General features: G+C 42.3%; 2 protein-coding genes across 4 annotated transcripts in view; both read right to left on the bottom strand.

The window, feature by feature from the left end:
* LOC112227001 (enhancer of polycomb homolog 1) overlaps window positions 1-6,197 on the bottom strand; it is a 55,745-nt gene extending 49,548 nt beyond the window's left edge. Inside the window, exons 1-2 of one of the 3 annotated variants that reach the window (XM_024391768.2) lie at window positions 5,911-6,197; window positions 4,338-4,430 (exon numbers count right to left, since the gene is read on the bottom strand). Coding sequence is in view for 1 of the 3 variants with exons in the window: in XM_024391767.2 (XP_024247535.1) it covers window positions 1,949-2,101 (153 nt within the window). In the remaining 2 variants the exon portion in view is untranslated. Of the gene's footprint in view, window positions 1-1,948; window positions 2,396-4,337; window positions 4,431-5,910 lie in introns of those variants that run through there. The other 2 variants (XM_024391767.2, XM_024391770.2) reach the window with 2 other exon arrangements.
* Window positions 6,198-9,715: 3,518 nt separating this feature from the next.
* LOC112227000 (integrin beta-1) overlaps window positions 9,716-23,646 on the bottom strand; it is a 35,619-nt gene continuing 21,688 nt past the window's right edge. Inside the window, exons 4-15 of the mRNA XM_024391766.2 lie at window positions 22,063-22,285; window positions 21,578-21,748; window positions 21,093-21,337; window positions 20,580-20,735; window positions 16,794-16,979; window positions 15,574-15,714; window positions 14,482-14,684; window positions 14,040-14,278; window positions 13,534-13,756; window positions 13,138-13,373; window positions 12,645-12,811; window positions 9,716-10,826 (exon numbers count right to left, since the gene is read on the bottom strand). Of these exons, the coding sequence (XP_024247534.1) occupies window positions 10,761-10,826; window positions 12,645-12,811; window positions 13,138-13,373; window positions 13,534-13,756; window positions 14,040-14,278; window positions 14,482-14,684; window positions 15,574-15,714; window positions 16,794-16,979; window positions 20,580-20,735; window positions 21,093-21,337; window positions 21,578-21,748; window positions 22,063-22,285 (2,256 nt within the window). The 3' untranslated portion in view covers window positions 9,716-10,760. The remainder of the gene's footprint in view (window positions 10,827-12,644; window positions 12,812-13,137; window positions 13,374-13,533; window positions 13,757-14,039; window positions 14,279-14,481; window positions 14,685-15,573; window positions 15,715-16,793; window positions 16,980-20,579; window positions 20,736-21,092; window positions 21,338-21,577; window positions 21,749-22,062; window positions 22,286-23,646) is intronic.

Genomic DNA, 23,646 nt, shown 5'->3' with positions numbered 1-23,646 from the left:
TCCCCTATACAGTGTAGTACTTCTGACCAGAGCCCTATGGGCCTTGGCCAAAAGAAGTGCACTACATAGGGAGTAAGTTGCTATTTGTGGCAAAAACCATCTGGCCCTCTCAAAGGATAACAGGTCATAGATAGTCACGCATTTGTGGTGAAACCATTTATCACCTGATTTCAGCTGTATCACAGCAGAGATTTGGGTCAGGTAGGCTAGCCTATCACGCAACACATTACAGGTGAATGCGGTCACAGCAGTGAGAAACTGGTCGACTGCCAACATGTGTGTGTTCAAGGAAACCTGGCACTCAGACAAAACATATCCCTCCAATTCCCTCTGCATCATGTCTCAGACATTGACCCAGTGACAGTGAGTTCACCCAACAAACACTGGCTGTGTGGACTGACACAGTTAACCATTATAAAAAGTTGAGCAGCCAGGTTGAAAAATAAGTCTAATGAGCAATCAATTGGAATAAGGCACACGCATAGCGCAAGCTAGAACGTCGATTCCCCCAACCAAAACATGCATTAAAAACTACTTTGTGACATAAGGTGGATACCATGCTTATCTCATTTCCCATGCCAGTCACTGAGAAGCTGTCTGTTGTCAGACAGCTCCCCTTTGACAGGGTGCTCAGAATACTGCATAAATAAACAGATCACTCCGATTGTTATGTGCCTCTATTATGCAACACAGTACATAAGAATGGAGTGGAGGCTTCTTTGTGAAGAGGCCCACTGCTGGGACTCCTGCTGTGAGCCTCAGAGCATTAAGATACATTGTGTCACAGAGGAATGTCAAGAAGACATGTCCTGGCCTAGCCATAAATAAATCAACACATTCAAGTCGAAATGTGCAATTAAAGTAGTCCTCCAGTGATAAAATAAAAAAATGTTTTAAATAAAACTTGAAGTGCGATATCCCAAGTATAAATACAGTAAAGTACACAAAGGGTGAAATAAAAAGGGTATTTTAGACAACTGGTCTGCAGGGAGTGGGAGCATCTTACCTTAGAGAAAACAACAGTGTAGGTAGGCAATCACTAGAAACAGGTTTCAACTGAAGCATGGCATGTATAAAATATGGAAACAATAAAAAAAAATGTAACTAATAAAACTACAAAGCTGGCTATACAAGTTAGTGCACTGAAATGTAAACACAGACCGGTCCAGGAGACATGACAGCGGCTAACCAAAAACAGAAGCTACATGTCATATTGACAGGTACAAACGTCCACATCATAACAAGGCCACGTGCCTAGCCAACACTTGCTGGTACTTGAATCCGTGAGCGTGAAGCCAAATATGAACCTAGAGGTTCCCAGCAAAATACAAATTGTATATCGCCAACCATATGCTTATTGAAAGTAAAGCAAAACAGTGCAGCCATGAGTGATTGTTCTCATGCATTCGTTGGCGCGCTAATTTATAATAATTCAACAGATCACCCCGTGAGTCAATGCATAGGCTATTTGGATCGCACACGTATGGTTGAAACTAAAAAGACAGACGATCCACGCAAGGCACGCAAAGTTTTCATCCCCATCATACCACAGGCACAGTTGGAGGACATATACAATTTCCGATATTTAGCTCCCCCTTGCACCGGCCCTTTGCCATTACGCCAACACAAGGCCCATCCCAAAGACAGACAAAATGTCGGATTGACGAGAGTCACGTGATTCCTTTGTACTTTGAAAATCATATCAAGCGAAAACAACCAGCTAAAACCAGAATATAGTATAATATATAGAACTAATAACTCGTAGTGATTTGTAAAGTGTATTAGTGTATTATTAGCATGGTATCTACATCACTTTTTCGTCGTCTTTTTGAAAATACAATTGGCAGCCATTTTGTGCAAACTTGCGCAGAAAAAAAGAGTAACACCTCTCAAAATATAAAAATAAGTTAACGTGTTTCTTCTCAGAATTTCGAACTATAAAACATACCGATTCCTCTTCTTTTTCCATCCCCGTCGGCATCTGCGGCACTGCCCGGTTAATAGATGCATATTCGTGCAGGTCTGGTAAATCCTCACATCGGAAGACGGGTAGTGGCTTGGACGCGTCCAGCGCCCGTGCCCGAAACGACAATTTACTCATTTTTTTATAATTCGAGATGCAACATAAATCTATCCGATCTCCTAAAATTCACAACGGTCTCTTGTTGCGCTTTCATGGATGACTCTGTTGTTTTTCAGAAATCTACGGTTCGACTGGTTGAAAGCTATATTTAGGGCGTCGAACGGAGCCGGGAAGGCCCGGATCTTGGTCGCTCTCTTTCGGTCTATTTTTTCAGAGGCTTCGCTGTCTATCGGTGGTTGAGTACGCCATGGCCAACATGGCGGACATTAAAAACTCTTTATAACGCTCCGTTCGCACAGAGCAGCCCAACCCACCGATCATCGAACAGCCATTCCCACACGGTTCCGAGCGCGTGCGCGACGGTGGGGGTGGGGCGAAGCGCCCCCACAGTGCCCCAAAAGTAAACAAGTAAACAATTTGGAGAACTAGTTAGATTCAGGTTACATTTGGGATTGCAATAACAAAGGGGCATTGACACTACAGAATATTTCGCTGCATGTCCCTAATTGATTGCAAACTAATTAGCCTACATTTGCCAATTCATCATCAGTGACTAAATAATTCTGAATTGTCACAGTAACATTATATTTATTTCAACCTTTATTTAACCAGGGAGACCAGTTGAGAACAAGTTCTCATTTACAACTGCAACCTAGCCAAGATAAAGCAAAGCGACAAAAACAACAAAGTTACACATGGGATAAACAAACTCACAGTCAATAACACAATAGAAAAATCTATATACAGTGTGTGCAAATAAGGTAAGAGTGTACCTGGTGTATTATCATGCACATTTTTCTCCTGCTTCTGTTTTACGTGTGATTTGTACATTGAGGGGGTTTGCTGTATCTTGCTGATGCAGTGATAACACACCTAGATCCTATATAAAATGTATAATAAAATAAAACCTTTGAGATGAAGCACGAACAACAAGTTTTTTAAAATAACTATATTATAAATGTAAAATACACCATCACTAAATAGTGATCATTCACTAAATAGTGACTAAATTACCAGTAAGGTAAAAACTGAAAAGCTTCCAAAAGTATTTTCAAAGTTAAAAAATGTCACCTTCTTGTGATCAATCCTACAACAGTGGCCCTCTCCAACAGAACTCTGTGGGTCCTCTGTGTCCCACAGTAATTTTAATATTTGGAAAAATTAAGAATCTCAAAATAAAGGGTTCTGGTACCTTGAATAAGTAAGCCTTTCCAAGCCAGAGGCTCCTGCCCTATGGACCAATCTCCAGTTCTTTAATGTAAGCCCAATATTGGACTAAAGGAGCCTAACCTTACTCCTTAGTCCAAGGACCTTACATGTTCTGTTTGGCTCTAGAAGCCAAAACAGCCAATACTCCCATCTAACATACTTACTGTACACTGTTTTAACTCAGTTGTAACCGACAGTATTTTTCAATGACAACACGTTTATGGCGTCCGTCTTCCGTTTCCACACTGGTCTTCGGAGGCGCAGACAGCTAATTATCCCTAGTCCACTGACTTCTGTCTGTTTCTGTAAACAAGTGCTGTAACATGGAAATATGACCGTGTGGGAACCCTAACCCTATAAAAAAAGGTGTGTATCAGGGCCTCCCGAGTGGCGCAGCAGTCTAAGGCACTGCATCACAGTGCTAGAGGTGTCACTACAGACACGGGTTTGATCCCGGGCTGTATCACGACCACAATTAGCTCAGTGTCGTCTGGCTTAGGGGAGGGTTTGGCCCGGGTGGGGCTTTACTTGGCTAATCGCGCTCTAGTGACTGACTACTTGTGGCGGGCCGGGTGCCGGTGTTGTTAAGAAGCGCGGTTTGGCGGGTCATGTTTCAGGGGACGCCTGACTCGACCTTCCCCTCCAGAGTCCATTGGGGAGCTACAGCAATGAGACAATATCGAAGGGGGAGATTTTTAAAATATATATTATTAAACAGTGTGTATAAATTTAACCTTTTGTTTTGTGAAATGTATTTCTCTGATGTGAAAGATAAGGTCCTTATGCTTCCAAAACTGTACCGCATGCGTGTTAATGTTCAGACAGAGCGTCACGGCTCTTAAAAAAAACTTCCTTGTACAGAAGATGCCTTCGTCCAAATGACTCGCATGTAATTTAATGGATCTGAGAGTCATGATCACAGCGTACTGCTGGAAAGTATGCTAGTCTGTCACAGGGCCTTAACCCTATAACTCCTTAATGTTGAATGGCAAGCAGAGGCATCTGGTGCTAAAGCCCATATTATAAAAACATTATCTGGGCTTACCTATAGTAATGGCAGACATCGGGTCTAGCCAGGATCCAAGAGTTGTAGATTCCACCCCGGGTAATCCATTTCAAAAGACAGCATTATTGGGATCTGAATGGGAATAAAAAACACATATGAGTTATAATTTCTTTGAGTGTTGGTAATCATAGGGGTCATCATGTTGGTAGGATGGGACTGGGACAGCGATTCCCATTGCAAAGAGCAACTTAAATCAAAATATGCCTCAGAGTAGGAGTGCTGATCAAGAATCAGTCCCCCCGTCCATGTCATCTTATTCATCATGATCAAAAAAGGCTAAACTGATCCTGAAATCATCACTCCTTTACCAACATCCTTTAATACAGGCCCAGGGCTAGGAGTAGCTTGAGCAAGCCACTCCTTGGCATTGGTCATCACAGATTCCTTCAGTCGAATTTCAACTACTAAGGGTGCGTTCGTAAATTCACTCTGGCTATCTACTCCAATTTCAGACAAGTGTGCCAGAGCTCAGAATAACTAAGGAATTTACGAATGCTCAACACCTGTTAAATACTGCAGGTGTCAATAAAATTCTGCAAAAGCGCATAATTAAATTGTCGGCAGCAAGATTAGTCACCAATGCTCTGGATAACAAAAACCAGGAGGCTGCTGAGAGGAGGACAGCTCATAATGGCTGGAATAGTCAATGGAATTGTCAAAGACATGGTTTCCATGTGCTTGATCCCACTCCATTGACTCCATTCCAGCCATGATTGTAAGAAGTCCTCCCCTCAGCAACCTCCACTGATAAAAACAGCCTAACCAGCACTGCTAGGGCGAGATGTTCTCATTTGTGTCTGGAAGTAGCTAGCCAACTAGCTTGGGTGCTTGACTGCTGTTGTGAGGTCAGAACGCTCGGATCAACCCTACTCCTCAGTCTGACCTTCCAATGTGTGCGCTCTGAATTTACGAACGCCTAGAGCGCATTCTGGCACTGCAGATTGAATTTACAAACACACCCTAAATCTGAATGTGTGCAGTTCCTTTTTAGATCACTTGTAGTTGGCTGGCAGTGTTTAGCTATCAAATGCATTCCTTGATGGCATTAACGTAAACTAGTTAGCTATAACGTGACATTCAAATTAACGTTAGTGGTTATAAAACGTATTAGCCAATTTACAACGGTATTGCCCAGTTGATACATCAGATTTTAGCATGACACTTTCTGGAAATGACCGTAACCTTAGCTGGCTGACCTTTTTTCCACACAATATAAAAAAAACACTTTGTTTTGCATTTCGCACGTCAGAACGAACAACCTTTGAAAGCCAATGACAAGTTACAACACAATCGCAAGCCAAACAATAGAACACAGTTTTACTTAGCTAGACAAAACAATGACGTCAGCTAACTAGCTAGCTAACAATGAAGCTGTCTCGCGACTGTAACGTTAGCCAACCACCGATGTCACGTCGATCAGCAAGCCAACTTGCCATTCGATTAAATTGTAATAACTGTAACTGTCTAGCTACCCATCTTGCAAACAAACCGATTTTCACGAGACAGTTTCGATCAGTAAATTGATGAAGTCAAAGATATCAGAAAAACGTACCATTACATTTACTCCAGGATGGGTGATAACATTTCTGATGATCATGAGATTGAATCCCCAAATGGCCAGACGGCATAAGTGAAACGTAGCAAACAGTATCGTCAAAAAAACTCAATGGAGTTGTTAGGAAAATACTATTTTAAAAAAACTGATTTTCGTATCGGAAAGCCTCCGCCGAACTAATCCGTTGTTGAAATCAGGAAATTACCAGGTTAATTTTAAAGAAGATTAGCTAGCTATCAAAACTAGCTGGCTAACGAATAGGAGAAGATAACTGTCTTGTTGGGGGTTAACAACTTTGCAACAAAAGACGCATCCTGATTGGCCGGCGGCTAGCACCAATCACCTGTAGTGCGCGCTGTGTTGATGAGCTCAAATCCCAAAAGGAGAACGTTCCATCTGTTGTAGCTACATAGTATAGTGAACACGAGTCCTCTATCTAGGTGATTACCTTGTTTGGATAGGTTCGGATAGGGAGAGGTCAATCTGTACAAAACTTACATTTTCACATAAATCAGTGAATATACCTGGGATTTACATTTTATGTGATGGAAAAAATAATAATTCAACCAGGAAGACCCTTTGAGGTCAGACCTCTTTCACAATGTAGACATTTTCCTAACACTTTCAACCAAAACTAATTTAAACTATTGGGCATTCTCCCAACCGACATTGGAGTGCAGGTCCCTCAAACCCATTTAATAGAACGCTGTGCCTCCCACTCCTGGTAGCAATGTTTAGCACCACTGTATCCTGTGGAATGCCCTTGTTCCCCTCCCTGGCTGCAGTGGCAGTGTTGCTGCCACACAACTCAAGCATCCAGTGGTGTAAAAAGTATCCAATTATCAGGCTTGAGTAAAAGTAAAGATACCTTACCAGAAAATGACTCAAGTGAAAGTCACCCAGTAAAATACTTTGAAAGTCTTGAAAGTCTAAAAGTATTCAGTTTTAAATATACTAACAGTTGAAGTTGGAAGTCTACATACACCTTAGCCAAGTACATTTAAACTCAGTTTTTCACAATTCCTGACATTGAATCCTAGTAAAAAAAATCCCTAGGTAATATCACCACTTTATTTTAAGAACGTGAAATGTCAGAATAATAGTAGAGAGAAGGATTTATTTCAGCTTTTATTTCATCACATTCCCAGTGGGTCAGACGTTTACATACACTCATTTAGTATTTGGTAGCATTGCCTTTAAATAGTTTAACTTGGGTCAAACATTTCGGGTAGCCTTCCACAAGCTTCCCACAATAAGTTGGGTGAATTTTGTGCAATTCCTTCTGACAGAGCTGGTGTAACTGAGTCAGGTTTGTAAGCCTCCTTGCACCCACACTTTTTCAGTTCTGCCCACAAATATTCTATATGATTGAGGTCAGGGCTTTGTGATGGCCACACCAACACCTTGACTTTGTTGTCCTTAAGCCGTTTTGCCACAACCTTGGAAGTATGCTTGGGGTCATTGTCCATTTGGAAGACCCATTTGCAACCAAGCTTTAACTTCCTGACTGATGTCTTGAGATGTTGCTTCAATATATCAACATCATTTTCCTCCCTCATGATCTCATTTATTTTGAAGTGTACCAGACCCTCCTGCAGCAATGCACCCCCACAACGTGATGCTGCCACCTCTGTGCTTCTTGGTTGGGATGGTGTCCTTCGGCTTGCAAGCCTGCCCCTTTTTCCTCCCAACATAACGATGGTCATTATGGCCAAACAGTTCTATTTTTGTTTCATCAGACCAGAGGACATTTCTCCAAAAAGTACGATATTTGTCCCCATGTGCAGTTGCAAACCGTAGTCTGGCTTTTTTTTATGGTTTTGGAGCAGTGGCTTCTTCCTTGCTGAGCGGCCTTTCAGGTTATGTCAATATAGGACTCATTTTACCGTTGAAATAGATACTTTTGTACCTGTTTCCTACAGAAACTTCACAAGGTCCATTGCTGTTGTTCTGGGATTGATTTGCACTTTTCACACCAAAGTACGTTCATCTCTAGGAGACAGAATGCGTCTCCTTCCTGAGCGGTATGACGGCTGCATGGTTCCATAGTGTTTATACTTGCATACTGTTGTTTGTACAGATGAATGTGGTACCTTCAGGTGTTTGGAAATTTCTCCCAAGGATGAACCAGACTTGTGGAGGTCTACAATTTTTTTCTGAGGCCTTGGCAGGTTTCTTTTGATTTTCCCATGATGTCAAGCAAAGAGGCACTGAGTTTGAACGTTGGCCTTGAAATACATCCACAGGTACACCTCCAATTGACTCAAATGATGTCAATTAGCCTATCAGAAGCTTCTAAAGGCATGACATAATTTCTGGATTTTCCAAGCTGTTTAAAGGCACAGTCAACTTAGTGTATGTAAACTTCTGACCCACTGGAATTGTGATACAGTAAATTATATGTGAAATAATCTATCTGTAAACAATTGTTGGAAAACTGACTTGTGTCATGTACAAAGTAGATGTCCTAACCGACTTGCCAAAACTATAGTTTGTTAACAAGAAATTTGCGGAGTGGTTGAAAAACAAGTGTTAATGACTCCAACCTAAGTGCATGTAAACTTCTGTATGCATTATCATACTGAAACATGAGGTGATGGCGGTGGATTAATGGCACGATCTCGTCACAGTATTCTGTGCATTTAAATTGCCATCGATAAAATCCAATTGTGTTTGCTGTCTATAGGTTATGCCTGCCCATACCATAACACCACCACCACCATGGGGCACTCTGTTCACAATGTTGACATCAGCAAACCGCTTGCCCACACAGCGCCATACACGCTGTCTGCCATCTGCCTTCTTGTTTTAAGTGTCTTGTTTCAGTTACAGAAATTTTATTCTGAATGGGCTTCTAGGTATAGTTGAAACCGGGATTCCACCGTGAAGAGCACACTTCTCCAATCTGCCAGTGGCCATCGATGGTGAGGATTGCCCCACTGAAATCAGTTACGATGCCGAACAGCAGTCAGGTCAAGACCCTTGTGAGGACGACAAGCACGCAGATGAGCTTCCCTGAGACGTTTTCTGACCGTTTGTGCAGAAATTATTTGGTTGTGCAAACCCAGTTTCACCAGCTGCCCGGGTGGCTGGTCTCAGACGATCCCGCAGGTGAAGAAGTTGGATGTGGAGGTCCTGGGCTGGCGTGGTTACACGTGGCCTTTTATTGTTCCCAGCACAAGGTTCACCTGTGTAATGATCGTGCTGTTTAATCAGCTTCTTGATATGCCACACCTGTCAGGTGGATGGATTATCTTGGAAAAGGAGAAATGCTCACTAATAGGGATGTAACACATTTGTGCACATTTCAAACAAATACGCTTTTTGTGAGTATGGAAAATTTCAGGGATCTTTTATTTCAGCTCATGAAACATGGGACCAACACTTTACACGTAGCATTAATATTTTAGTTCAGTATAGTTCATCGATCAATAAGAAAGAGTTCCAATCCTCTCTTCCTTTTCCCACTTTGACCACTCCCAGACAATAACAATTCTTGCTTGAGAAATTGCTCTTCGCTAAGAAGCTATTTGTTTGTTTTTGATCATTTTAATTGAAAACAATCACTTAATTGTTACCCAGAAATGATTGGATATTGAGATAAAAACAGCTGCATTGGACCTTTAACTGTAGAAAACATGTGGGTAGCATAAGATGGGCAGTGAGTAGAAAGCTGGATTCCCTGAACATTCCCTGGACATTGTAACCTTGGATACATTCCACTGGATTCTCTCTAACAGTAAGATAAAGCAAGGACACATTAAACAATAATTAACACACACACATGCAGCATGTAGCAATGTTAGGGTCATTTGTATTGGAACTTTATTTAATAAATAATTTTAGAAATAAAGTATTGCAAAATGTGAATTTGATGAAATAAAAATACCCTTTAAAAACAAAGAGCACGGCGTGTTCTTACAACTAAGTGGGATGTTTGAAATTTTACAAAGATCTGACTGACGTCATTCCCATAACACTGATGTTTATAACTGAAATGTAATTACAATTATTCAATGGAAGACGAGTTTGATCAAACCATCAAATTAGAAAAGGATTAAGGTGAGAATGATTTGACAGCAAAAAAGAAAGCTGGGGCTTTAGGTCAAGTAAAAAAACATGCAGAACCCCATTCAGAATTACATTTCTGTAAATGAAACAAAACACTTAAAATGAGAAGGCAGTGAGTTATGTCATATTTGGCATTGCTATTAATGAGGAGTTTAATAGGGACCTGAGTCTTCTTTAAAACAAAAAAATGTAAACCTGAAACCCATAATACCACTACTGTACTTGATGTCATTTCATTTATAAAGATTCACAAATATCGTGACAAACCCCAAAAATGATTAAACTGATTGTTCAGGTTGAAGAAAGTCATTGAAAAGAAACATACCTTTGCTTCCAGACCTTTTCTGTCACTAAAATATGGCTTAGACAGAATCCATTGCCTACAAACTGTACACATAACAATTTATTGCTGTCCCAATGGCCAGCTATCGGTACATATCTTGTCCAATATCGACATCCAATTTCACCCTCAAAACAGAAAGAATGGCTCCACGGTTCTTTGAAAGGCACAACCACACCTTCAATGACCCTACCAATCCAGTGGCAAAAAATCACTTTTAAAGGATTCTCTCAAGTTCCACAAACAAGTTAAAACCCAAGTTTATACATACTGTACAATTCAAACAATGCATAGAAAAAGCAGTTAGTAAAACATACTGAAATAGTGGCTAAATGCCCTGCTATTATTTGGCAACTAAAAAAACAAAGTGAACATAAAAACACCCCTCCTTCCATGTTCTTTTGCATACAGTGTTGTAATGACAGAGGAAGCTCCATCATTTGCCCTCGTATTTTGGATTGAAAACAGTTGTTACGGCACTCTTGTAGATGGGATTCACTCCCTGCAAAAGACAAGTAAAGAGAGAGAGTGAGGCAAATACTATGTCTTCGTCCCAAATGTCCCAATATAGTGCTATACCTTTGACCAGAGCCCATAGGGGAATGAACAGGGTGCCATTTGGAATGTAGCCCAAAAAGAGAATAATCTGGTTGGAGCCACTTCACAAATCACAGTTTGGTTAAAATTAAATCGATCCAGAGCAGCCGCTCCATGGTTTGGACAATAAGATTTTCGACATTTTGTGAACAAAGCAGTCACATGTCCAATAATATAGCATGTTAATGGCACACACAACATGCAGTGAAATACATGTTAAACCTTAACCCATTTAATAGATGTGGTCGTCCCAATGTGAAAGACCACCGTTGATTTTTTTCTTTATGTTTTATTCAAAGTTAATTTCTTAGACAAATGTGTTGTTCAATTTGCCTCAGTACCATAAACCTTAAACTCACTACTGAAATGAGAAAATGGTTCTCTTACAGCTTTTGTCTTGAAGAAGAGAATGAACATATGAGCTGAAAACAGGTGTGGAAAACACTCAAGCTCAAAACACTCCAAAGGGAAAGTAAAGTACATGCAGGAAGAAGGGAAAAGAAAGATGGGCAACACAAAATGAGCCTTATAGGACCACGACCCTACTTCCATAGCTTGGGTTCTGGAACTTATTAATAGGGCCCTTGTATATAGGATTCTCTTGCTATGGTCGATAATGAGACAAACAGGGGTTCGAGAAAGAAGGTGAAGCAGTAAAAGATGACAGCAAAGCAAAGCAAAGCAGAAAGGCTTAGCCACCATTACCAGGAACTGGTATAAAGTAGAAGCCGCACAATTTGAAGAATGGCAAAGTATAATCCAATAAATGTTTAATATGGAAACTTGACAAATGCCTAAAGACTCCAAAAACCAGTATTTGAAAGTAACTGGGAGAAATGGATATCATTCACAAACCAGGAAGACTTGATTAACTAACATCTTGTTAACAATACAACATCACAACTCTGTTTCGTTCTTTATATTATTCTGTACCTATTGGATGGCAAATTCTGTTTGTTTTAATTTATTCTTTAGTAAAAACAAATGTCTGTTTGTTTTTCTACTGTTTTTGCTAAAAAAAAGTATAATAAAATCCAAGTTGAAGTATTTAACCTACTAAATAGTGTATATACAGAATACAAACATATCCAACCAAAATGGTATAGCAAAAGCCATGCTCTTGAGACGGAGGTTCTGTTCCAAATAGCACCCTATTCCTATTATAGTGCACTTCCACAACTTTTGACCAAGGCCCACAAGGCTCTGTTCAAAAGTAGTGCACTCTATAGGGAATAGTGTGCCATTTGGCCCTAGACCAGAGGCTATAGTCTCTCTCAGCACACAAGTGCTCTGTTATTCTACTATGAACATGGAATACTGTTGCTATGACTTCAGAGCACACTGAGCAGCTAGATTGAGCTTCTTTTGGTAACATCAGCTTTATTACCTATTATGGACATGTAGTACTGATGAGTGGACAAATGGTGGCAGCACTGCCACCCTAGCCTAGCCAGGGAAAGGCCCATAGAGGAAAGGTGAATAAAGTCTGTCTCAGCCTGAGCAGCATGCCAGGGCCATGTTTCTGTGCTGCAGTTGTTGGCACAGAACAGAAAGGAAAGGGGAGATTGAGCCAAAGAGATAACCAAGGCACACATATAACAGTTAGTGTTCACACAGAATCCCCTCTGGCCTTCAAAGGCACTGATATCTGCAATGTAAACAATAAAAAGCATCCACTGCAATTCTTTTCTGAAAGCAAGTTTGTTGGTGTGATCCGCCTTACCGTGTCCCACTTCGCATTCATTTTCTCCTTCTCGAACTTGGCAAATTCCCTGCGGTCGTGGATGATCATGAGCAGCTTCCATATGAGAAGGAGGGCCAGGCCGATCAGCACAATGCCCGCCACCACGCCAGCCACGATGGGGATAATATCAGGACCCGCTGGGCACTCTGGAGCACAGAAGGGCACACACACACACGTGTAGAGTCAATGGCAACATTCTGCATTTACAGTTAATCACATACAATGGACATGGGCCTACACTGTGTGTGTGGTCCCTAATGGCATCTTATTCCCTTTGTAGTGCACAACTTCCTTTTGTAGTACACTACTTTTGACCAGAGACCACAGAGCCCTAGTCAAAATGTTTGATTAGTGACACAGCCTGCAAAATGCTATACAGACATCGAGCCATTAGGGCAGGCTATTCTTAAAATGGATAATCAAATATTTGTATTTCTTTCAGAGAGTTGAGCAGCAACATCCGTCCACTCACCCAGAGTGTCGACCACATAGACCTCCCTCTCTGTGTGGTTCCTGACGGCGTAGGTGTAGTAGAACCAGCAGTCGTTGGCATCCCTCTCCTTACAGTGGGATAGGGGGTAGGACTGGTCGGCTGGCTGGGGCAGCTTGTCCCGGTCCTTCACTCTGATCAGGTTGAAGTAGCTGCAGTCCCTCTCACACGTGTCCTTCTTCTCTCCTGTGTCAAAGGCCCGGCACTGAACACAGTCCCTGTAGAGGACAATCATCAATCAGACAAACGTCATTGTCCCAGAGCTAAATTTGGTCTGTAACCAGGGGTAACATGATAAAAGTCCATACAAAATACCTAAAAACAGATCGCACAAACAAACTAAAAGACTGCTTAGACACCCTGTGTTGTCAGGCTCACTTGTGCTCAGCGCAGACTCCGGGGCAGGTGGGGCAGATCTCACAGGTGGGACCCTGGAACTTGGGGTTGGTGCATTTGCAGACGCCACACTCGCAGGTGCCCCGGCCATTACATATCTGCTTGTTGGCTGCTAGGCAGGTGGAGGTGTCCAGGGAACAGTCGCAGGCGCTGCCCGTGTAGTTGGCATCACAGATACACACCCTGCACTCACAACGTCCATGTCCTAGTAGAGAGGAGGAGGGGAGAAAATAAAAGGTTCAATCAATGCTAGGCCTACACAACTCAACCACCCATTTGAAGAATCACCAAATCTAAAACATTTTCTTCCATGTCTGAGGAAAGGGGTGGAGAAAATGGAGGTTTGTTCAGTTGTTTATTCTTTAAATTAGCCTACTCATAATGGCTGTGGTAATGTTACAGTACGCAGCAGTGTCGAATGAATTCAATGTGTCAATGAAAACTTGTATAAAAGTACTCAAACCAAAGGGGCAAGCCACGGGTCCTACCTCCACAGAGTTTGTTGCTGGAGCGGTCACAGTTGAAGTTGTCACACTCGCAGAACTTCCCACTGTAACGTTCTTCTGGGTTCTCTCTCTTTTTACACTCACAGGTTCCACACACACAGTCTCCGTTGTTGCTGCAGATGCCTGTACCGTTGTCCTTCCGACAGTTAGCGTCCAGGTCGTCCGTCCTCACCTCGTCTGTACTGCACTCACACAGTCTGCCAATACGGCCCTCGTTGCACCTGAGAGAAAGCAAGAGACTTAGTATGCATCCCAAATGACACCCGTATCGACACCCTAGGCTGCAGGGCTCAGGTCAAAAGTAATGCACTATATAGGGAATAGGGTGCCATTTGGGATGCACACATGCACTCAGCGTATGGTTTCAGAACAACATTTCACACCCAAAAAAGTAGAACTAAAACAATGTTTTTTTATATCGTACCTGCAGGCTCCACACTCAAAGGTCCCGTTGCCATTGTGGCACATCTCGCTGAGAGGTTTTCCATCTTTGGAACATTCACATTCGCAGATGAAGTTGAGGACGATCTCCACATTCTCAGTAAAACCCAGGGGCTTGATTGTAATGGTCTCGGACTTGCCTTGAGGCGGACACTTCTCGGACTTGATGGCAATCTCAAAGGACACCTAGATGATAGGATGAAGGTATTAGGGCGATTCAGTCGAAAATTCAACCTGTGCATGCACAAAATGTTAGTCATTTCCAAACTAAACCTCCATTATGCTGTATTGGGGCAAAAACGGTTTTGTTAGTCTAAATGCTATGTAAAATGGTTTTGTTACAGTCTAAATGCTATGTAAAATGGTTTTGTTACAGTCTAAATGCTATGTAAAATGGTTTTGTTACAGTCTAAATGCTATGTAAAATGGTTGAGTTATATAGTGCTATTCAACTGGTAATTTTCCATGACTGTTTAGTTTTCCTCTTCTCACAGGAGTGATTTGCTGCTGGTGATTTATCTCTACGGGCTCCAGAGGCCTTGCTCAATGTTAAAATCTTCATGCAGCTGAATAGGCTGTAAAGAACTCATCACGCCCCTCTCTTAGACATGTAGGCTGTGAGAACTGGTGTATAATGCTTTAGGGAAGTGGAGCTAAGTACCCTTCATCTCTCAAGCAGCTCTTTGTGTAAGAAGTATATAATGACTGTGTGTGACTCTGTAACTTTGAGTTTCCTCTCAGATGTATTCTGAGTGTAATCTCCCTTGCATTTGCTTGAATAAACTCTTATTGACTGGATAATGAGCTCTGCCTGATCCTTGGAACGAGTTTTCCTCAACAGCTGGAATCACCCGTCAGTAAACTCCTGGACACTGGCACTGAGAAAGACCTCTTGAGCAGAAAAGTTGACAATAAATATTCTCAACTATATCCCCTCTTCTTGTTTTTCATTAGTAAACTCCTAAAATGTCTTGGATGGTTTAGACATTTTTCCAGATGTAACACATTTTTATTCTCAACCCATATTTCAATAGAGACCAGACGACTAAGGAAGGCTGTGCTAGCTCACACTTACCTCATCGCCAATGGAGATGTTCGAGCATTTTCTTCCATTCTCTCCTGTTCCAACCCAACCGTTCTTGCAGATGGACTTGTATGTTATGGATACACCTTCAGGCAGCTTGCCGTTTTCCAGAATGACTTCAGATGACAGAGACTATCACACGACATACAGAGAATATCTTCAGATGACAGAGACTATCACACGACATACAGAGAATATCTTCAGATGACAGAGACTATCAAACCACCAGTGCTTGACCTGGGCAGGAGCTCACCGGAGCGGAGTACAAGCACCTCTAATGTTCTGCTGCTTGAGTTCCTGTTCCTCTTCTAGAATATTAGATCAAAAGTATTGTGGAGCTCCTGCACCTAAATATAAACAGTACTGGCATCCAAAATGACTACCGGCACTTATTTTAGTACAAGTCAAGCACTGCAAACAACACACAGAGAAGTTCTTCAGATGACAAAGAATATCAAACAACACAGAGAAGTTTTCAGATGACAGAGAATATCAAACAACATACAGATAATTTCAACAAAATATGTCAATAGAAGAACAGTAGTGCACTATATAGGGAATAGGGTCCAGTGCACTATATAGGGAATAGGGTCCAGTGAACAATATAGGGAATAGGGTCCAGTGCACTATTTAGGGAATAGGGTCCAGTGCACTATATAGGGAATAGGGTCCAGTGCACTATATAGGGTATAGGGTCCAATGCACTATATAGGGAATAGGGTCCAGTGCACTATATAAGGAATAGGGTCCAGTGCACTATATAGGGGAAAGGGTCCAATGTACTATTTATGGAATAGGGCCCAGTGCACTATATAGGGAATAGGGTCCAGTGCACTATATAGGGAAAAGGGTCCAATGCACTATATAGGGAATAGGGCCCAGTGCACTATATAGGGAATAGGGTCCAATGCACTATATAGGGAATAGGGTCCAATGCACTATATAGGGAATAGGGCCCAGTGCACTATATAGGGAATAGGGTCCAATGCACTATATAGGGAATAGGGTCCAGTGCACTATATAAGGAATAGGGTCCAGTGCACTATATAGGGAATAGGGCCCAGTGCACTATATAGGGAATAGGGCCCAGTGCACTATATAGGGAATAGTGTCCCATTTGGGAACCATCCCAGGTATTTATTTCCTGCACAGTAATTATTAGCTTTACATCAAACAGCCATTCCAAGTCAAAGTTAGGGAGTTAAACTCACGTTGTAAGAATCGATAATGAGCTTGATGACGTTGCTGGAGTTGGAGGACAGAGTTCCTACTGCTGACTTGGGGATGAGGTTCTTCAGTTCCTTGTAAACAGGCTGGAATTCCTCAGTAACAGCAAAAATGGTCTGAATGTTGTTGTCGCTCAGTTTCTGGACCAAATGGGCAATGGAGGGATAGTCCTGTCAATTGAAAAGAAATACAAGATGAAAATGTCAAAACAAAGATCCAATGATCCATACCACTGAGACGTGCCAGTCATACAGCATGTTATACCATATACTAGGGGTAGGCAACTAGATTCAGCCGAGGGATGATTTTTGTCAGAGCGGATGGTAGAGGCGCCGGAACATAATTGTAATAATTTGTACACTGCAAATTGACCACAACTAAGCCCAAAAATGTAATGTATTTGAAAATAACAATAATTTCATACTTCGATAACATTGAGACACGATCATGTCTCTTTTTTTATTTGCGGGAATACTTGGGTATTTCCTAAATATATATATATTTTTGCTGAATTCCTTGTGATTTCAGTCTTTTTTGACCAAAAACAAACCAAAAATGTTTTACTAAAAATATTGGGGGGCACCCCCCAAAAAAACACTTGCGGGGCGGTTTTGACCCGCGGGCCCGCCTTTTGCCGACCCTTGCCATATATGATACGTTAACTTTATTAGGGCTGTCCCCGACTAAAAAAAATATTGGTCGACCAAGAGTTGTCTGTTTTTTCAATCGATTGGTAGACATTTTAAAACGTGCATTTTTCAAATAATTGACAAATCCTATGTGTTTAAATCAAATCAACTATATTCACTGAGGTTTTCTGATGCCTTAAGCACACTGTTTGATTAAATAATTAAGACTCACAAAAGACTAAAGGGAGCCCGACCAGCAATTGATTTGATTGTGCCGGGCTGGCTCAGAAAAAGACAGTGAGTAACTGTGTGACTAGCACCCATTGTCTCTCTCTGCTCTCTGCTGCAGTGACCACCACAGAACATTAAAGTGTTTATCGCGCTGTCCATGTCGCTGCAGTTGCAACATAATAACAGCCATTTCTGACTGAAAAGTTCTGTTACCGAAATCCCTAATTTGTTTAGGAAAAACATTCCCTAATCCCTCAACCCTTGCTCTCTTTAAGTGACACACGCAGGCTATGTATCACATGCACATGACCAAAGACCTATTTGTATGAGACTAGTATTACTAGAGAACCGTTGGTTATGTAATTATTACTCCAGAACGTCCGTTATTCCAAAGGATGATTCGAACATGATTAGTTTTACCAAACTGCCCCTTGTAAAAAAGAAAAATATTCTATAAATTGATAGTTATGATGGAAGCCTGGAGGTTTTTATTCTAGGCATGAAGATACAGTATTTCAACATGTCCAGGTGATCAAATCAAATCACATTTTATTTGTCACATATGCATGGTTAGCAGATGTTAATGCGAGTGCAGCGAAATGCTTGTGCTTCTAGTTCCGACCGTGCAGTAATATCTAACAACTAATCGAACCTAATAATTTCACAACTACCCTTATACACACAAGTGTAAAGGAATGAATAAGAATATGTACATAAAATATATGAATGAGTGATGGCCGAACGGCATAGGCAAGATGCAGTAGGTGGTATAGAGTACAGTATATACATATGAGATGAGTAATGTAGGGTATGTAAACATGATATAAAGTGGCATTGTTTAAAGTGGCTAGTGATACATTTATTACATCAATATTTCCATTATTAAAGTGGCTAGATTTTAGTCAGTATGTTGGCAGCAGCCACTCAATGTTAGTGATGGCTGTTTAACAGTCTGATGGCCTTGAGATAGAAGTAATTTTTCAGACTCTCGGTCCCCGCTTTGATGCACCTGTACTGACCTCGCCTTCTGGATGATAGCGAGGTGAACTGGCAGTGGCTCGGGTGGTTGTTGTCTTTGATGATCTTTTTGGCCTTCCTGTGACATCGGGTGGTGTAGGTGTCCAGGAGGGCAGGTAGCTTGCCCCCGGTGATGCATTGTGCAGACCTCACTACCCTCTGGAGAGCCTTACGATTATGGGCGGAGAAGTTGCCGTACCAGGCGGTGATATAGCCCGTCAGTGCATCTGTCAAAGTTTGAGTGTTTTTGGCGACAAGCCAAATTTCTTCAGCCTCCTGAGGTTGAAGAGGCGCTGCTGCGCCACCTTCACCACGCTGTCTGTGTGGGTGGACCATTTCAGTTTGTCCATGATGTGTACGCCGAGGAACTTAAAACTTTCCACCCTCTCCACTACTGTCCCATCAATGTGGATAGCGGGCTGCTCCCTCAAGTCCACGATCATCTCCTTTGTTATGTTGACATTGAGTGTGAGGTTATTTTCCTGACACCACACTCCGAGGGCCCTCACCTCCTCCCTGTAGGCCGTCTCGTCGTTGTTGGTAATCAAGCCTACCACTGTAGTGTCGTCTATAAACTTGATGATTAAGTTGGAGGCGTGCATGGCCACGCAGTCGTGGGTGAACAGGGAGTACAGGAAAGGGCTATGGTTTGCAATTGCACATGAGGACAAGGATCGTACATTTTGGAGAAATGTCCTCTGGTCTGATGAAACAAAAATAGAACTGTTTGGCCATAATGACCATCGTTATGTTTGGAGGAAAAAGGGGGAGGCTTGCAAGCCGAAGAACACCATCCCAACCGTGAAGCACGGGGGTGGCAGCATCATGTTGTGGGGGGTGCTTTGGTGCAGGAGGGTCTGGTGCACTTCACAAAATAGATGGAATCATGAGGGAGGAAGGAAAATTATGTGGATATATTGAAGCAACATCTCAAGACATCAGTCAGGAAGTTAAAGCTTGGTCACAAATGAGTCTTCCAAATGGACAATGACCCCAAGCAAACTTCCAAAATTGTTGCAAAATGGCTTAAGAACAACAAAGTCACGGTATTGGAGTGGCCATCACAAATCCCTGATCTCAATCCTATAGAATATTTGTGGGCAGAACTGAAAAAGTGTGTGTGAGCAAGTAGGTCTACAAACCTGACTCAGTTACACCAGCTCTGTCAGGAGGAATGGGCCAAAATTCACCCAACTTATTGTCGGAAGCTTGTGGAAGGCTTCCCGAAACATTTGAGTTAAACAATTTAGTTAAACAAGTTAAACAATTTAAAGTCAATGCTACCAAATACTAATTTAGTGTACGTAAACCTCTTGACACACAGGGAATGTGATGAAAGAAATAAAAGCTGAAATAAATCATTCTCTCTACTATTATTCTGACATTGCACATTCTTAAAATAAAGTGGCGATCCTAACTGACTTAAGACAGTGACCAGACAGTGACCACTATCCAACATGGGAGAAAGCTTATTTTTTCATAAAATAATATTATTTTATTAGTGTTGCACCATTGTTCTTGTGTAATATAACCATATACAATTTCAGTAGCACATGTTTTAGAGTGATGGATTGTGCCATCCCCACAGCCTCCACAATGGATCAGTCCACTCAGACAGGCGCGAATCCGACAGGTGTCTTGTACACCATGATATTATTATTATTATATTTTTTGCTACTGCTCGACTAAAGAAATATCGGATGACCAACAGCCCATTGACCCAACAATCGACCAGTAAACTAAATGGGGTCAGTCCTAAACTTTATTGTCCGTGTACATGGAAAGTCATTTTGTGAGTTCAGCATGCAAAATACACAAAATCAATACACTACAATAAAAACAAATGCAATACAAAATAGCTGGAAAGTATAGAGTAAGTAGAGAAACACATACGTAGTAATGGCTCATGGTGTACATGTTGTTCTCCAGATGACACTTCCCATCGTTGGGCAGAACGATGCCGCCCAGCTTGCCGTCTCCAGCAAAGTGGAAGCCAGCATCAGTGGAGAACACCAGCAGACGTGTGACGTTCCTCCAGCCAATGGCATCCTGCAGGGGGAGGGGTAAAAACACATCCAATTAGAGCCCCCAAAAGAAAACAAATGTATCCAACTTTTTCAGTGAATCCTAATTATTTGTTGTAATGCTTTGGACTGACTGGTATTATCTCAATCATGAACCATTCTAGCCGATTATGAAGCTTTCTGTACTCCTGGGCTGGTATTTAAAAAGTGTCTTCGATTAGAAGTGCTGATCTAGGATCAGGTCCCCCCGTCCATGTAATCTTATTCATCATGGTCAAAAAGGCTACATTGATCCTAGATCAGTACTCCTACTCTGAGATGCTTTATGATTACAGGCCCTGAAGTGAGACTATCCCACTATGGCCAAGGTCAGGTCACTCACCCCACAGACGGCCACCTGCATGATGGCATCGAATCCTCCCTCAGGGGAGTCCAGGTTTCCAGAGATCTGCTGCTTACTGACCAGGCTGTTGAACTCCTCCCCGTTCTCAGTCAGCTTCAGCACGTTCTTATAGCTGAAGGGGCTGGTGCAGGTGTCGTTGTTGGTGCTGGTGCAGGGGTTCAGCAGTCTGGCTGGGGTAGTGCTGATGTATGGCATCACCGTCTTCTCCACAAAGGAGCCGAAACCTGGTCAGGAAAACAGCCAATCTTGAGAAGAAGAGCAACAAGATACTTCATTGATCCATTTTCCTTGCAGTCCATTGAAATCTGTCTTTTGCTCTGATCCCAACCCCTTACAAAATACACAAACACAGGTTGGAACAGAGGATAGCCACAGTGAAGTACCCAATGAGCGGTTTTACCTTCCTTCTTTCTGAATGGCCTTACTTTGAACATTTTGAGTATGTGAAGTTTCATGTCTTTTACCGATCTTGAAGTCTGAGGTGACCTCCTTCATCTCACGCATCAGGTCAGTCCCCAGATTCTTGACATTCTCCAAATCGTCTTTCATGGAGAAGGAGAGATCCATCAAGTAGTAGAGGTCGATTGGGTAGTCCTCTGCCCTCTTGAACTTCAACTTAAAGGTCTGGGCCTCACCTTCATGTGAGAAAGGAATGGAACAGATTCAGAGAACATCATTCAATATTTTACAAACATCAACAGGATTCTGCCTGAAAACTTGGATTCAGAAAAGAAAGATCGCATATTCTAATATGCCATGTTTAGATAAAGTATCATATAGCTACATGGCCAATGAGCTGGTCAGGTCAGGAGGCAGGGCCCATATTCACTAAACCTCTTAGAGTAGGAGTGCTGATCGAGGATCAGGTCCTCCATGTCCATCTTATTCGTTATGATCTAAAAGGTCAAACTGATCCAATATCAGCACAGGTCAGGAGTCAGGTCATTACCGGATCGGAGGTTGAGGGTGAGTTTCTGAGGCTGGATCTGAGTGATCTGGTCAGCCTTCAGCTTCTCTACCATGTCCTTCTTGCGGTTGGTGACAGCCTTGTTCTTGTTGATGGAGGTGCTGCCCCGGGGGTTCTCAATCTTGGCCTTAGTGCAGCCCTTCGTGATCAGGGACTGTAGCTCATCACAGCGTGCTGACTTAGACTCTCCCTGCTTCAGGAAGTCCTGCACAGAGACAAATATGACAAATAACCCACATTTTCTTGTTTTTTATGTTATTTGTAATTACTTCGTTGATTGGTTTTCAAAATAGTCAACATACACATGATTAAGTACTCATTGTGATATGACATTTCTGATGATTTTGCAGTTTGAAGAAGGAGCAAGTTCGGTCAGAAGTTCAGTCAGATCCATGAGTGGTTTCAAGTTGGGTGGAAAATATGGTGGGTGCTGTCGAGTGGGTGAAGGTAACCCAAAGTGAATTGTCACGTTTGTTTGTGTTTCTTCAGATCAGAGGGAGCAGGCTCTCCCTGCGATGCAACTTGGGGAAAGACCTGTATGTTGCTTTGCGCTAAGGCACAGGGCACCATTAAAGGGAGGGATTTCTGGGAAACCGTTAAGTGCGGAGGTGGAGCAATTGAAGTTGAAGATTCCTGGTGTTTGTGACGCCTGCCGTTTGGTGTGACTCAGACACAGTGGAGAGCGTGGTGAAACAGGTGACAGCCTGCTATTTTGAACTTTGATTTAGTCTTTACCTGACAAAGTAATGTTAGGATATATGAGTTATGCTGTTAGAACCTTTGTGCTGACTACACTGTGGTGTTCTAGGTGTCACGTTTATGGGCATGTAGAAGCAGTGTGTAGTAGGGGGATTCCAAAATGTGGGATATGTGCAGAGATGGGACAGAGGAGTGGTGTAGTTTCGGTGGGAAAAGCTGTGGGTCAACTGTAGGGGTGCTCATGTTGCTGGGGATTGGCGGTGTTCGGTGTGAGAAAGGAAGGTTGAGGTTGCCAGCCTCAGAGTAGTGCAGAAGGTGTGGTATGCTGAGGCAGTGAAGAAAGTAGAGGATGGGAGGATGAAGGGTAAAGGATTCTGAGAGGATCCCTGTGAATAGTACATCTGTACCAGAACAGAGGTATAGGGCAATGAGTGATATACACTACATGACCCAAAGTATGTGGACACCTACTCGTCAGACATCTCATTCCAAAATCATGGGCAATAATATGGAGTTGGTCGACCCTTCGCTGCTATAACAGCCTCCACTCTTCTGGGAAGGCTTTCCACTAGATGTTGGAACATCGCTGCAGGGACTTGCTTCCATTCAGCCACAAGTGCATTAGTGAGGTTGGACACTGATGATGGGTGATTAGGCCTGGCTCGCAGTCTGCATTCCAATTCATCCCAAAGGTGTTAGATGGGGATGAGGTCAGGGCTCTGTGCAGGCAAGTCAAGGTATTCCACACCGATCTCAACGAACCGTTTCTGTATGGACCTCGTTTTGTGCACAGGGGCATTGTCATGCTGAAACAGGAAAGGGTCTTCCCCAAACTGTTGCCACAAATAATTTGGAAGCACAGAATTG

The sequence above is a fragment of the Oncorhynchus tshawytscha genome, linkage group LG28 (genome assembly GCF_018296145.1).
Source record: "Oncorhynchus tshawytscha isolate Ot180627B linkage group LG28, Otsh_v2.0, whole genome shotgun sequence".
Classification (NCBI taxonomy): domain Eukaryota; kingdom Metazoa; phylum Chordata; class Actinopteri; order Salmoniformes; family Salmonidae; genus Oncorhynchus; species Oncorhynchus tshawytscha.
This window is presented reverse-complemented; position numbering and strand designations above follow the sequence as displayed.